The 15183-nt window shown below is 40.0% G+C and overlaps 1 protein-coding gene across 3 annotated transcripts in view; it reads right to left on the bottom strand.

Annotated features, from left to right (window-relative positions):
* GABRA4 (gamma-aminobutyric acid type A receptor subunit alpha4) overlaps positions 1 to 13331 on the bottom strand; it is a 105658-nt gene extending 92327 nt beyond the window's left edge. For 2 of the 3 annotated variants that reach the window (XM_003415861.1, XM_003415862.1), the window contains exons 1-2: positions 13303 to 13331; positions 12739 to 12857 (exon numbers count right to left, since the gene is read on the bottom strand). In XM_003415861.1, coding sequence (XP_003415909.1) covers positions 12739 to 12857; positions 13303 to 13331 — 148 coding nt within the window. Of the gene's footprint in view, positions 1 to 12738; positions 12858 to 13234 lie in introns of all 3 variants that reach the window. The other variant, XM_003415860.1, reaches the window with a different exon arrangement.
* Between the last annotated feature and the right edge of the window lie 1852 nt (positions 13332 to 15183).

Below are 15183 nucleotides of genomic sequence, written 5' to 3'. Positions count from 1 at the left end.
GATCTCAATCTGTACACTGCCATTCTGTAGCCTGTAGTTTTTAATTAACAGGGGCATCTTACATTTACACTAAGTCAGATAGCGTTTATTTATAAGAAAAGAAAATGCAAGTTCCTCATCAAAGTAGTTATCCAGAAATTATATAAAGAAATACCCACATAAACACTGCATATAAAACATTGACCTTCGACATGCAAAAGAAATACTCTATTATTCCAGCAAACACAAATATTTAAGATACCACCTAAAAACAAATGCCGGTAGAATTACCATTACTAAGAATGACACTTAAAATTTTTAACGTCTTGAGAAATTGCTGTGGACAAATGTTAATTGCTAAAAATTAATGCATATGAATACTGGGTATTCAGAGCAAATTACAATAACCAATTACAATCAAGGGTTGCATAAACTACTACAAAGTTTTGCATAAAAATAAGTAAACCTTTAATAAAAAGATTTCAGTGAGAGAATGGATGTTGTGCTGTTCCCATGTTTCAGAGTTAAGTGTCAATTTCTAGTTCAGATCAACTTCCATAATGTTTAATCCTCCCCAAACTAAAAAACTATTATAGAAATTTTCATTCAACATTAAAATTACCCTGGAAATTTGATGCAGCTGGTTTTATTATAAATCCACCACTTATAACTAGTCTCAGAAATATGGCCTATTAAGTCTTTAACCCAGGTGAATCTGAAAAGGAAGGACCACATTATGTTGGGCATTTGGAACTATCAGAGAAAATGCTCTTTGTGGTTGAATGAGATTCTAAAAACATGATTGGTAAAGGGATTTCATTCAGTCACTCATTCAACAAACATTGAGTGAACACTTGCTGTGTGCCAGGTTCCATGCCAAGCTTTGGCACTAGATTGGTTACAAAAAACTCACAAGTTTGCTGCCTCAAGGAGTCAGCATGCTACTGGGGAGTCAGATTATAAATAGTAAAGAAAAGAGTTACATGACAGAATGCTATCATTCCTCAGAAGGAACAAAACGGGCCAATAAAAGAATGAGTAACTGGGAAGGTCACTCTAGATTTGTGATCAGAGTTTTGCGGCTATGACTTTTTTTTTTTTTTAATTTGATTAATATTTTTTATTGTGATAAGATTGTATATAACGAAGCATTTGCCATTTCAATATTTTTTACTGAAAGGTTGGTGGTTCAAACCCACCAGCCACTCCAGGGGAGAAAGATGTGGCAGTATGATTCTGTAAAGATTACAGCCTTGAAAACCCTATGGGGCACTTCTACTTTGTCCTATAGGGTGGTTATGAGTCGGAATTGACTTAACAGCAACAGGTTTGGTTTGGTCAGTATATTTGTTCAGTTGAGAGATGATGGTGGCCTGAACTAGGAATGTGGCAGTGGGGATGAAAAGTGGACAGGTCAAGGGACACATATGGCTGTAACTGCTCAAAGGGGATGGATTTTTCCCAAAGAGGAATAAGTAGAGATATAGTAATTACTATTTATTATAGGTATACCATATGCCAGGTAGAACACTACACTTTTCCCATATGCTATCTCATTAATCTTCACAACACCTTCCAAGGAAGGTATTCTCATCAGAATTTTATGGATATGAAAACTGAGCTCATCAAAGTTGGTACAAGTCCATCAAGGTTAATTATTGTATTTCAGAGCTAGAATTCTAACTTTTCCATATTGCTTGGCTCACTTACTTTGGATGCATCATCAGAAAGCACCAAATGCTAGAAAATGACTCCATGTTTGATAAAGTAGAAGGTAAGCAAAAACAAGGGGAAACCTCAATGAGATGGACTGACACAATAACCACAACAATGGACTTAAACATACCCACGATCATAAAGTTGGCCCAGGACTGGGCGATGTTTTGTTCTGTTATACATGGGGTCTCCATGAGTTGGAGCCTACTCAATGGCAACTAACAATTGCTCTCCAAAGTGTGTTCTAGTCTTACTACTCTAGGTTATATTATAAAATAATAAACAATCAATTATTTAAGCAAATGTGGAATGTTATGTCTAGTATATAACATGCTAGACCTACATTTCCTATTTTGTTCATAAGTAGTTTCTGAACTATGTCCCTGTAGCACTTTTTATGCCTTTACTCTTATTACAGCCTGTTTGGATCTTTCTCCCCTTGAGAAGAGCAAAGATGAGGTATTTATACTCTTTGAAGTCCCAAACTAGCACAGCGCTTTTCACATACTAGGTGCTGAATAACTAAGGGTTTGATTGTACTCCTAATATCATCTCCAGTAATGATTTTAAAACCTCCCCAAAAGAGAAATTACTGGGATTCATTTGTTGTATCAGTTAAGCCAAAAATATTTCCTGATTAAAACACTGTGTCTTGTTTATATGTGTATCCTCTCCCAGAACCAATCATAGGCCTTAAATGTAACATGTTTCTGATAAATCAGCTTTCAGTGAATAATGGTCACCATGTAATTAAGAAAAGCACCCTAGTGGCACAGTGATTAAGCACTCAGTGCTAACTGCAAGGTTGGCAGTTCAAACCCACCAGCCGCTGTGCAGGAGAAAGACATGGCAGTTTGCTTCCATAAAGATCACAGCCTTGGAAAGACCAATCACTAGAAAAGGACACCTTGGGGCAGTTCTTCTCTATCTGTAGATAGGGTTGCTATGAGTCAGCAATGACTCCAGAGCAATGAGTTTGGTTTATGAAATTAATAAAAATTCTTAGAGACATTCCTTCAACACTACTGTTTAGGATGCTCAAATCAACCTTACTAAGGGCATAATTACATAGAAACCAGATAATTTTGAGCTTGGAAGGACTTCATCCCATAATTTTATATGCATTTGTATAACATTGATGATCAATTTTATTTTAAAATTGTATTTCTCTAATAACAGGGAAACAGTTTTTAATACCCGGAATAAGGAGAAGAGTCCTTAAGGCAAATAAGGTGATCGTCAACATCTTTGAAAGAAAGAGCCAAGGCCACGAAGATCAAATTCAAGGTAATTGCTCTTATCTAATTAATGAATCTAACTTGCTTGGAAAGTGGGGAGGCAATTAACAATATCAGATAACTTACCACTGTTTACTTTATCAGTATAGGCCTAATCAAAGGGCATCACTTTTTAATTACTTCTCCAAGTACAATATCTAATTTGCTGTCACACCAGGAGGAAGACCTAAGTTGGTTTTGCTCATGCCAATTCTTGTTCTCCACATTACCTCCTCAGCTATGCACTTGAAACAGTTCCAATTGTCAGCCACCTAGATCTGCGTGTCCAACTACATCTTACAGAACATTACTGCTGTGTCTTCAACAATAACAAGTATTCTTCAACAAAATATTTAAAGAAATCTCTAATCTTATTTGTCTCTATATTTAGAAAATATAAGGATATCAGCCTTGCTAACATTAAACGAAGACAACAGATATCTATTTATACTAGTAAGAACGCAGAAAACTCTAGAGAATTCTAAAATCTTCATTTATTTTTTAGAAATGACATTAAATATTAGTGACTACTGTTTCTTACTATCCTTTATCAATGCATGTCTACTTTGTAAATAATTAAAACCAGTAAATCAATACGAAAAATTGAACTCCTACTTACAATAAACCCAGAAAAATCTGTTTTGGGTTATGTATGCGAAAGAAACTCTTGCACATTTACAGCAGGAAATTTGAGCCAGAATATTCTCAGGAACACAGTCTTAGAAAAAAGCAAAATGCCTACTGCCAACAGAGCAGATGAATAAGCTGATTCATATGCAATGGGGATATCATATGAAAGTAAAATGAATGATCTATAGCAATATGCAACCATAAGGATGATTCTTAACATTATAAAATTAAGTGGAAAAGTATCAAAAGATTAGATATATAGCATGTTCAAAACAACTAAAAATTTAAAATATACTTTAATAAATAAAGATGAGATAAAGCTATATTGAAAGAAAAGTAAGGATTTTAAAAGGATTCAGAATGGTGGTTATACTTTGGGTGGGGAAGACAGGAAGATAAAATAAGGAGGACCACATAGCAGAATAGAAGTTGTCAAGGTCCTACTCTTTCTGCTGGTTGATGTTTTAATTAATGTTTATTATAAGAAATGAATAAACTGAGTAAAGAAATTGATGGATGGATGGATAAAAAGAAGGCTATAAATGGCCCAATAATGAGAGTATGTTATGAGCCAAGGATCATTAATCCAGAATCCAATTCTGTGCACCTGAGGCTTATCAGGAAATAAATAAGGTCTAGAGAATAAAGCAGCTATTTCTTGACTTACATACAAATGTAAGTTGATATATATTTTCATCTAAAAGAAAGCTAACCCAGTGAAGTATTTTCTAAATATCCATCAAGTTACTAATATCCTATATCTAGATTTTACAGTGCCTGTTTCAGAAAGCACCACACACATTTCTACAAATGCTTGCCTTAAAGAAAATGTAAATATAGGATCCAAACCAAACCCACTGCCGTTGAGTTGATTTCGACTCATACAGACCCTACAGAACAGGGTAGAACTGCCTCACAGAGTTTCCAAGGAGCACCTGGTGGATTCGAACTGCTGACCTCCTGGTTAGCAGCCGTAGCACTTAACCACTACACCACCAGGATTTCCAAATGTAAGATAACACCTTATATCTTTTTTTTTTGTTAAACCAAGAGTATAAGAAAATAAATGTGTGTTCTGGATTCTATCCTTTCTTGTCTCCTCAAGGACTTCCCTTTTTGAATTATCTTTTCTTTCTACTCCAATATTAACTTATCCTCTATTAGTTTATGACCATTAGTACACAATCGTGTTATGGTATTTTTAATCTAAATAAATAAATAAGCAAACCTTCCTTCTTTTCCTGGTCCCTATAATAAAATTCTGAGAAAAAAAAATCTACACACGGTCCATTTTTTTTCCTTCCTACTTACTCTAAAAAAAAAAAAAAAAAAATTTTTTTTTTACTTACTCTATCAAGGATCAAGGAGCCCTGGTGGTACAATGGTGAAGTGCTGGCTAACCGAAATGTTGGAGGTTTGAACCCACCCAGCAGCACCACAGGAAAAAGTCCTGTGTCTATAAAGGAAGCAAGGAAACCCTCTGGGGCAGTTTGACTATGTCACATGGGGTTGACTTGAAGGCACCCAACAACAATTCACTCTATCATCCATTGTAATCTGGTTTTTGCGCCCAGGATGCACTGAGATTCCTTTGGTCAATATCATCAGTGTTCTACTCTCCATAGCATTGATCTCACCAGGTTCAAAAAACTATGAATGTGCTTATTTCCCTCATTTTTTAAAAAAGCTCTCTTGATTCTACTTAGTTCCCCATCTACCACTCCATTTCTCTGTTCCTGTTTACAAATGCCCAAAAAAAAAAAACTCTTCCCATCCTTTCTTGAACCCAGCCCAATCAGGCTTTCACACGCACATCAACAAAACTGCTCCTGTCAAAAATCACTGATGATGCTGTTATTGTTGTTAAGTGCCGTCAAGTTTGTTCTGACTCATAGCAGCCCCATGTACAACAGGACGAAACTCTGCCAGGTCCTGCGCCATCCTCACAATTGTTGCTATGTTCGAGCCTATTATTGCAGCCACTGTGTCAATCCATCTCATGACTCTCTTGTGTATCATCAGGCAACCTCTCCTCTGACCTCTGAGCTTCAACGACCTTTTACTTTACCAAGCATGATGTCCTTCTCCAGGGTCTGGTCCCTCCTGATAATATGTCCAAAGTACATGAGTCAAAGTCTTGCCATTCTCGATTCTAAGGATCATTTTGGCTTACTTCTTTCAAGACAAATCTGTTTGTTCTTCTGGCAGTCCATGATATATTCAATATTCTTTGTCAACGAAGGCATCAATTCTTCTTCTGTCTTCCTTATTCATTGCCTAGCTTTTGCATGCATATGAGGCATTTGAAAATACCATGACTTGAGTCAGGAGCACCTTAGTCCTCAAAGTGCCATCTTTGGTTTTTAACACCTTACAGAGGTCTTGTTGCACCAGATAAGACAGACTAGGAGGAAGGACCTGGCGATCTGTTTCTGAAAAAAACTGGCCCATGAAAACCTTATGGATAGCAGCAGATTATTGGCTGATACAGTGCTGAAAGATGAGCCCCTCAGGTTGGAAGCACTGGAAATAGGACTCGGGAAGGGTTGCCTCCTCAAAGTAGAGTCGCCTTGAATGATGTACATGGAGCAAAGTTTTCAGGACCTTCATTTGCTGATGTGGCACGACTTAAAATGAGAAGAAACAGCTGAAAACATCCATCAATAATTGGAACCTGTGATGTACGAAGTATGAATCTAGGAAAATTGGAAGTCATCAAAAATGAAATGCAATGCATAAACATCGATATCCTAGGCACTTGATCAATACGTTTGCACTTAAAATTCCTAACCAGAAGACCCTGCCCCAAATACGGCTTACTCTCTTACCTACTTAGGATCATTGCTCAAATATCCCCTTCTCAATTTAGTCTTCCCTAACTACTTTAATTAAAACTGCAACCACCCCACACACTTTATATTTAAACTCTATAGCAGTTATTGACATCCGACACACTCTATATTTTAATGATTTTTCTTAATTATTTTCTGTTTCCTCCACTAGAATATAAGCTCATGAAGGCAGAAAATTCTATATTGTTTACATCCCCAGTGCCACCCTAGAACAGTGCCTGGCACATATTAAGTGATTAATGAAAAATAACTGAAACGAATTTTTTCTATGTGGCCAGTTCTCATCTTAATATCTAAGAAGTATTTGACAGAGGTTTTCTATTCCTCTTTCTTAAGACATTCCATTTTCTTGATTTCTGTAACTTTACACTCTCCTAATTGTCCCACTATATCACTGTCTACTCTTCCTTATTCTCTTTTGAGAATTCTACCTTTTCTGCCCTTCCTCAAATGTTGGCATTCTTGGGGGCTTAGTCCTGGGCTCTCTTCTCTTCACTCTATATACTCCTCTCTACATTTATTATCACAGCTTTCTATGCTCATGACTCTCTTGTATATCACCAGACAACCTCTTCTCTGACCTCTGAGCTTCAGACAATAACCACTAGCATGCAACACATGCATCCTAAGCTCAGCACTTCCAAACATGAACTATTGCCTTTTCCCCTTACTGGTCCTCCTTCAGTCCTCCCCAACTTTCAATGAAACCATTCTCTTCCCAGTTTCTCAAAATAGATACCTATAGTCATTTATTTCTCCATTTCCTTTGCCACCTGTATCTAGTCCATCACTAATTCTTTGTTGAATTATACCTCTAAAATATATCTCACTTTTATCCAATTATAACCATCTTTACTATTTCTTCCACCTATTCCAAGACACCATCAACTTAAGGGAATCACCAAAGTAGTTTCTTCATTGCTCTCCCTGCTTCCAAGATGCTCCCGCCTCCTTTTCTAAAACTTTCTGCTTTTGTAGAGTTCAGAGGAATGGCATTACAGTAGGAGTCACATCATACCATCCCTCCCGTAAACTCCAATGGTTTTCAGTTTCACTAAGAGAATAATCTAAGCTCTGCCTACCTCCCCACCTAATCCTATGAGATTCTTCCTCTTGCTTGCTTGCTAGAGTCACACTAGAGTCCTTTCGATGTCTAAATCATACTAAATCTATTATCCACCTTAAAATCTTTGCACCTGTTCCTTTCTTTTTGTCTAAGAACTTTTCTCCTACTTTTTCCATGCCTGGAAACTCTAAGTGTCAGTTTAAAAGTATTCCTTGAAATAACCGAAATGGATCCCTCACCCAATTTATTCTCTATTTTATAATTCTAATGGATTATCTGTTAGAATTTTAGTGTAATTATTTTGTTATTAGTTTCTGTGCTACTTTTATGTGTCCATTGTTAAGCAGTAAGGTCCATGAGGCTTGATTCAGAGTTACAGCCTCACAACCTAATATTGTTCTTGACACATAGTAGGCTCTCAATACCCATTGGTTCAACAAATGAATGAATCAGTGAGTCAAATAAGAAAAGAATGAAACTATATTTTTCTGTTGCTTTGTGAATTTGAAATGTTCTTTTCATCTGTATATTCTAAAAAATATATTCTCTGTTAAAGTTATCACATGACACATTAAATTTTAGATGGAAATATAGATAGTTTGAAAACATTGCAAGGATATTTTGATTTGTATAGGAAGAATATTCCAAGTAAATCTAAATGTAAGAAAAACTTCCATATGTGCTTTTTCATTTAAAAATGCCATTAGAAGTTTATAATAAAAGTTCTCATTTCACTCTTCTGCAGGAAATGTAGTTTTGCTTATTTTAATGACCTACTTAGCTACGTAATAGTAAGGTGTATTCAAGAGAATTAGGCACTTGATGATGAAAGAAAACCTTCAATGTGGATGTAGCAATAGGCCAGTTGCCTCACTAAGGGTTTGAGGATTGGAGTGTGAGTTGCAGCTTTTCAATCAGCTGTAGTGATACTGGTCAATTCATTGAATTTTTTTTTTAGCCTCTTCTCTAATAGAGGGATGACCATGCCCTGCTTCTCTTATTGCATTGTTGTGATAAGCTTATTAGCTATTGCATATGAAAATATCTTGAATGCTACAGAAGACGCCATTAATGTGCAGTGTTACTATGAAAGAGGGCAGCCTTGCAAAATTGACCCTAAGGCTTCTTTCCCATTTCAGAGAGCTTGTGGAAGATGATCCAAGACAACCAAGTAAATCAGAAGTATTTGTTATTCCAGGTCAAGTGTCCATAAAAGATGAGGATACACAAAACGCTGTGCAACTCTTCATTACATGGAAAATGAGTAAGGGCAAGGTTCCTAGACTATCTCCTGGTGGTTCATACCCTAGCTTTGCATTTTTAAGAAGGGATTAACAGTGTTGAAAGCGAGTAAGAACACAGAGGAATAGTTCTCTAGGTCCTTTTGGAAAGGTTCATGTGTGTGCCACTTCTAGGCAGGTGGAAACTACTTCAGAATGATAGCAGGCTGATTTGTCAGAGGCTGAAAGAACTTAAACCCCTTCAGGAATCCCAAGGCAGCTTCTCTCACCATGCCTCCTTCCTTCTCTCCTCACCTTTCCCTTTCCCTCCCCAATGAGAGAATGTGGGAATCAAGGGAAAGGAGATCCTAGAGGGATGAAAAGAAGAAAGCCATTTCAGTTTCTTTTATTTCCCCATTGCAAGCTGTGCTAAGGAGTTAAAAATATGTAATTTCGTTTCCAAATCTATTTCAGCCCCTGCCTGGCCTACTGAGCAATCACAAACCATCCAATTTCAATTCACATCTTTGCTTTCAGCTTTATTTTAAATGGAATACAGCAAAGTTGTATAAACAGATATAAAGTAAATGCTCCACAAAGCACATAACTAGGATTAAAGGAACAAGGAAGTAAGTCTCTATTTATAGCACACTGGTCAGATCTGAATTGTTTTCATTTACTTTCCAAATGTCAAACTTCCCACAAAGTATAAAATGCCAAAGAAGGGATCACACATATGGTATCTAAGAGTCTGGGTTAAAAATGAGCTTTCTTATTATTTTCAGTGGTGCACGTTTATAACAGATTACACATTTTTGGGGCAGGTGAGAATTATTATTCCTCTGTTACATGTGGAATACTACATATTTACAGACAATGACCCACTTCTAAAAAATGAATCACATTTATCACAAATAATTATGAGAGAGTAAAAAAAAAATGTCAATATGCCATACAGTAAATTTTTAATGACTAATCAACTGCTAACACTTGAAGTAAGGTGAATTCAACTCCTCACCATGAAACTACAAAGCTATCTCCAGGGTGGGTAATACAGATTGTTGTCAGTGAAAAGCAAAATGATTAATAATGCCCTTGAGACATTGTGGCAATGCTGAAGTTAAACCAAAATCCAGCAATAGCTCACATTGTCTGATTTCACTCATTTTATTGTCTGAATAATGTTATGTGAGAGGATAGATGATAAAAAGGATCCATTTCCAATGAATCCCATCTTCCTTTTGCATCATAGCTTGCATTTTAACCAACCGGGAAGACATTATTTTCAACAGTTAATAATAAAATGACATAGTTTCAGATATAACTTTTCACTTTCATTTATTTTCAGATACATCAACTCTCTAATGCATATTTAAACTATGTGTGATTTGTTACTTCTGTTATTTTTGTTCTTTACTTGAAATGTCAGGTTTAAAATCTTTATGTGCAGATAAATTCTCTTTTACTGATGTAAGATAGTCCTATACGGTATCAAATCATCTGAAATATTCTCCATAAAACTATTTTGATACAAAATGATAATTCCCCAGTCACTTATGAAAGATGGTACATTGACAAATGATTCACTTTTGTAATGAAGTCTCTTTTCAGATCGCATAAAAGCAAACGCAGTGCTGAGTAACCTAACCCTGGAGAGGCAACATGAAAAGAATCCGAATCTTTCACGCTTCTCATCCATCTTTATCACTGTCAACATATAAAGACTAAATTCATGCACTCAATGGCTCGCCATGACCTCCTGAATAAAATCCAGAGAACAATGGTCTAGAATTCAGAAGACCTGATCCCAGCCTATTACTAATTGGCTCTGTGTCCCTGTATAAGTCACTTTCCCTTTCTAGTCCTCAGTGTCCTCATCTGTTAAGGAGAAGAAGGAGACTACCAGTAAGTGGTCTCCAAAGAATCATCCAGCTCTAACCTGAGACCCCACTACTCTATCAGGAGCAATTCCCTTCAGCCTATAGGGCCAGGCTCCTTCTACATCATATCTAATGATGCCCTCTTTTATAAGGATGTCCTGCTTCCTACTCTTACTTTCTCTGTTCTTCCGTCTCCCACATACCCTAAAAAAAAAAAGAAAAAAACCATTGCTGTCAAGTTGATTCCATTGCCGTTGAGTCAATTCCGACTCACAGAGAACCTATACAGCAGAGTAGAACTGCCCCATAGGGTTTCCAAGGAGCGCCTGGTAGATCTGAACTGCCAACCTTTTAGTTAGCTGCCATAGCTCTTAACCACTACGCCACCAGGGTTTCCATACACCCTAAATAGGAAGCTTAAAATCCCTCCATGCTGCTAATACTAAAGGGTACTCAACACATAGTGTCTGACACCATACCAAACTGCAGTGTATGTCTTTTAAATACACAGCCTGAGACTAACTCTGTGACCATGGACTACTTATTTAACTTTCCAAGCCTCCATTTCTTCATCTGTTAAATAGAGATGGTGACAGTTTTCTCTCAGGTTTGTTGTGAGGACTAAACATGTCTGAAAAATGCCTGGCACGTATGAACATTTAAATATAAAAATTAATTTAAATAAAATATTAGTGGTCACTATTATTATTACTACTACTAGAATAGAAGCTCCTTTAAGATAGGGCCTATGTCTTGTTCAACTCATTTGTTATTTGTTGTAAGGCGCCCTCAAATCGATTCTGACTCACAGTGACCTCAGAATAGAACTAATCCATAGTTTTTTTCTAGGCTGTAATCTTTATGGGAGCAGTTCGAAGGGCCTTTCTCCTGTGGCAGGACTGGGTGGGTTCTAATTGCTAGGTGAGTCTGAACCGCCAACTTTTCAGTTAGCAGACAAGCACTTAACCATTGTGCCTCCAGGGCTCATTTATAAGTCGGACTCGACTGGAGGTCAACGGGTTAACTAGCTCAGTAATGAGCCCTGGTGGTGCAGTAGTTAAAGCTGGGCTGCTAACCAAAAGGTCAGCAGTTCAAACCTACTAGCCTCCTTGGAGAGAAGGATGTGGCAGTCTGCTTCAATAAAGATTTACAGCTTTGGAGATCCTTTGGGGCAGTTCTACTCTGTCCTCTAGGGTCCTCGGAGTTGGAATCACTCCACTGCGGTGGGTTTGGTTTGCTGTGGGAACTAACTAGCGCCCTGTAGTGGAAAGAACAGAGACTTTGCAGTCAGAAGACCTGGGAGATATGACCCTAGCAAATACTTGTCCTCTCTGAATTGGACTGAGTGTTTGAGGTCAAGAACTCTATCTTAAGACTTCTGTGAACCTAGTGCCTTAGCACTATGCTTGCCACTTAGGTGCTCATTACATAAGGAAAAGAAATATGAGTATGAAAAAGAGCAACAGGAGTGCTAGTGGAAGTGTCTCTATTAGGTTTGCTATAAATATTTGTTGAAGGAAGAATAAATCTTAAATAGCTCTGACTCCAAAGTCTTAGGAGGGAAGGAAATGCCACCTCGCCAAAGAAAGTAAAAACTCATCCCACTGGAGAAGAGAGCAGAAGGGCACTGGGTTCTTTCTAGCAGAGCAGATAGCTTCATGTCCCAGATTCTGTCCTAGGTAGAACACCAGTGGAGGTTTTGGCAGAGGGACAGACACGTGGGAGGACAGGGGACTTTGGATCAGCTGCCTTAAGTGCATCCTGCTCTGTGCGAAACAGCCACGGTCAGGAAAACTCTGCTCTCAGCACGCAGTGCAGCCGGGCAGCTCAACCCCGAGATCCTATTTTTGACTCTTCCCCTCCAACTTCCCCCACCCAGCAGTCAGGTCCCAGGAGGTAATTAGTGTGGGGGAGAGGCAAAGCCTCTGAGGGGGCAGGGAGATGAGAAAGCACGGGTGGGGGCGGGCTTCTTGTCATAGGTCTCACGAAGAGAGAAGAGAGATTTTTTTTTCTTTTTTGCACGCGAGCCATACCTAATGATATTCCCACAGACAAACAGACAGGCAGACGGAGAGAGGGACAGACAGGACACACTGGCGCGTTTGAAATCGTTCATACCCCCAAATCCAGGGCGCAGCCTGTTGTCATAACCATCGAGTAAACTGTCCAGAATGCGGGTAAAATTTTCCGGGCATAATTTCTCTTCCTTTTGGTTCTGTCCTGGGGATTCGTTTAAACTGCAAGCGAAAAAAATTTTTTTTTTATTAAAAAAAAAAATCAGAGGCGGAAGGAATTATTTTAAGAATAGACCAGAAAACAGGTGGAATTAGGTCTATCTTCTAGGGAAAGAGTTGCTTGCCCCCAGCCAAAGAAGGCAAGACTAGGGGCTGGAAGGGAGCAGGAAGAAACGGTCAGGGAAAGCGCGCTCTGCGCACACGCACCCCAAAATCCACACGCTTCTTGCACCAGCGCCCCTCGGGCCGGGCTCCCATCCCTGACCTTAAAGTGGCGACTGAAGTGTTTGGCTCGCCCTGGGAGCGGTGGTGGCTGGAGGGGGCCGGGAACTGACCCCTTCTCCCCCCACCCCCTGCCCCAGCACCCCCTGAGAACTCACCAAGCCGCCAGGCACAGCAAGTGCAGGAGGGCGAAACTGACCAAGGCGGACATCGCGATCGCGGGCACCTTCTTGGCAGAAACCATCTTTGCAACATGCCATACTTTAAGCCTGTTCCCGTTTCCAGGCTCTCAAGATGCCCCAAGCAGGGTGCGAGGAGAGGGCAGAAGGGCTCCGGGCGGCGTGCGCACACTCGCGCTCAACACTCGCCCGCGCTCAGCAGCCGGAGCCGCGGTGGGCGTGTGTGTGCACGCGGACCCGAGGGAGGCGGAACCTGCCTGTCCTCGCCCCAGCCTTTCGCGCTGAGCTTGCCTTGTGTACGTGGAGCTTTGTATACCGCGCAACACTCTTTCGTGGCCGAACCTGAAGATTTCGGGGGTAACGTTGGCGAGCTCGCCAGCAAGGCTGAACAAGTTTGCCAGCCCATTAACTCAGGGGAAGAAGGCGAAGGTCCCTGGTCCCTCCTCCGTTGTCGCCAACCTCACCCCCAAGCTGGTCCCGGCCCCCAACAATGCTTAGCATCTCCTTCTCCCATCCGGTCTCCTCCCTCCCGCTGGGATTTGGATCTAACCAATGAATCTCAAGTCTCCTTAGGTTGTGCGGGGACCTGTTCGTTTCATGTACCCATTTTCAAGTCTGGAGGTGGAGAAAGGAAGGGCGGGATTGCCGGAATGGGGGTGGAGAGCAGTGGGGAGAGGAGGGGATCAAGGCAGGGTTGAAATAACCGTTGGGACCCTAGGTGGTGGGGGTGGGGCGAAGAAAAAAAAAAGATTTTTCCTTGTTAAAAGGGTTACAACTCACTGGGCAAACCCTAGCCAAACTGTTAGGAAGTAGACTTGAGCCTAACTCTGTAATCAACGCATTTACCAAGCTATTGCTTTGAAGACACTAAATTTCTTTACTATGCCCGCCCCCCACCCGGCACACGCAAGCCCTGGGCTGCACTTCTCCATCCTTTTCCGGACGGGAGGAAGGAGATGGAGACTGGCGACGGCTGGTCAAAATCACTTTCGCTTCTTGCGACACTTGACACTGTTCTCTTTCAGAATGGAGCTGATTTACTTCCAGAGGTTGACCATTTTAGGGAAGGGGCAATGGTGGTTCCGGAGAGAGGAAAGAGAAAATCTGTTTGTGTGTGGGCGCGCGCGCCCGCGCGCGCGCGCTCAGGCGAGAGAGAGAGGGAGACAGAGACAGACAGACAGACAGAGACAAAAAGAGACAGAGAGCACACCATAAATTGAAGTGGAGAAAAATGGCCTTAGGTCACTGATGACTTGAAATAAAAAGCACTGTACCTTTAATGTTTTATTGACTAATGATAAGCACTTCCAATGTTGTTATTGTAAGGTGCCTTGGAGTCCCTACCAACTCTTAAGGACCCTATGGCAACAGAAACACTGCTGGGTCCTGCACCATCCTCACTGTGTTTGAGCCCATTGTTAAAGTCACTGTGTCAATCCACCTTGTTGAGGGTCTTCTTTCACACTGGCCCTCTACCCTGGTGGCGCAGTGGTTAGGAGCTGAGCTGCTAACCAAAAGGTGGACAGTTGGAATCCACCAGCCTTTCCTTGGAAGCTATATGGGGAGGCCCAATAGACTCCACTGATACTTATTTTTTTTTTCCTACCTCACCAATCATGATGTCCTTCTCCAGGAACTGGACCTCTTGATACCAAGTCCAAAGTATGGAGTCTTACCATCCTGGCTTCCAAGGAGCACTCTGGCTGCTCTTCTTCCAAAACAGACTTGTTCGTTCTTCTGGCAATCCATGATATATCCAATATTCATCACCAATACCATAATTCAAAGGTGTCAGTTCTTTGCTCTTTCTTATTCATTGCTTACCTTTTGCATGCATATGAAGCCATTAAAAATACCATGGCTTGGGTCAGGAATACCTTAGTCCTCAAAGTGACATCTTTGCTTTTCAGCACTTTAAAGACGTCTTT

The sequence above is a fragment of the Loxodonta africana genome, chromosome 5, assembly GCF_030014295.1.
Source record: "Loxodonta africana isolate mLoxAfr1 chromosome 5, mLoxAfr1.hap2, whole genome shotgun sequence".
Taxonomy (NCBI): domain Eukaryota; kingdom Metazoa; phylum Chordata; class Mammalia; order Proboscidea; family Elephantidae; genus Loxodonta; species Loxodonta africana.
The sequence above is the reverse complement of the archived record's forward strand: the minus strand, read 5'-3'. Positions and strand labels throughout refer to the sequence as shown.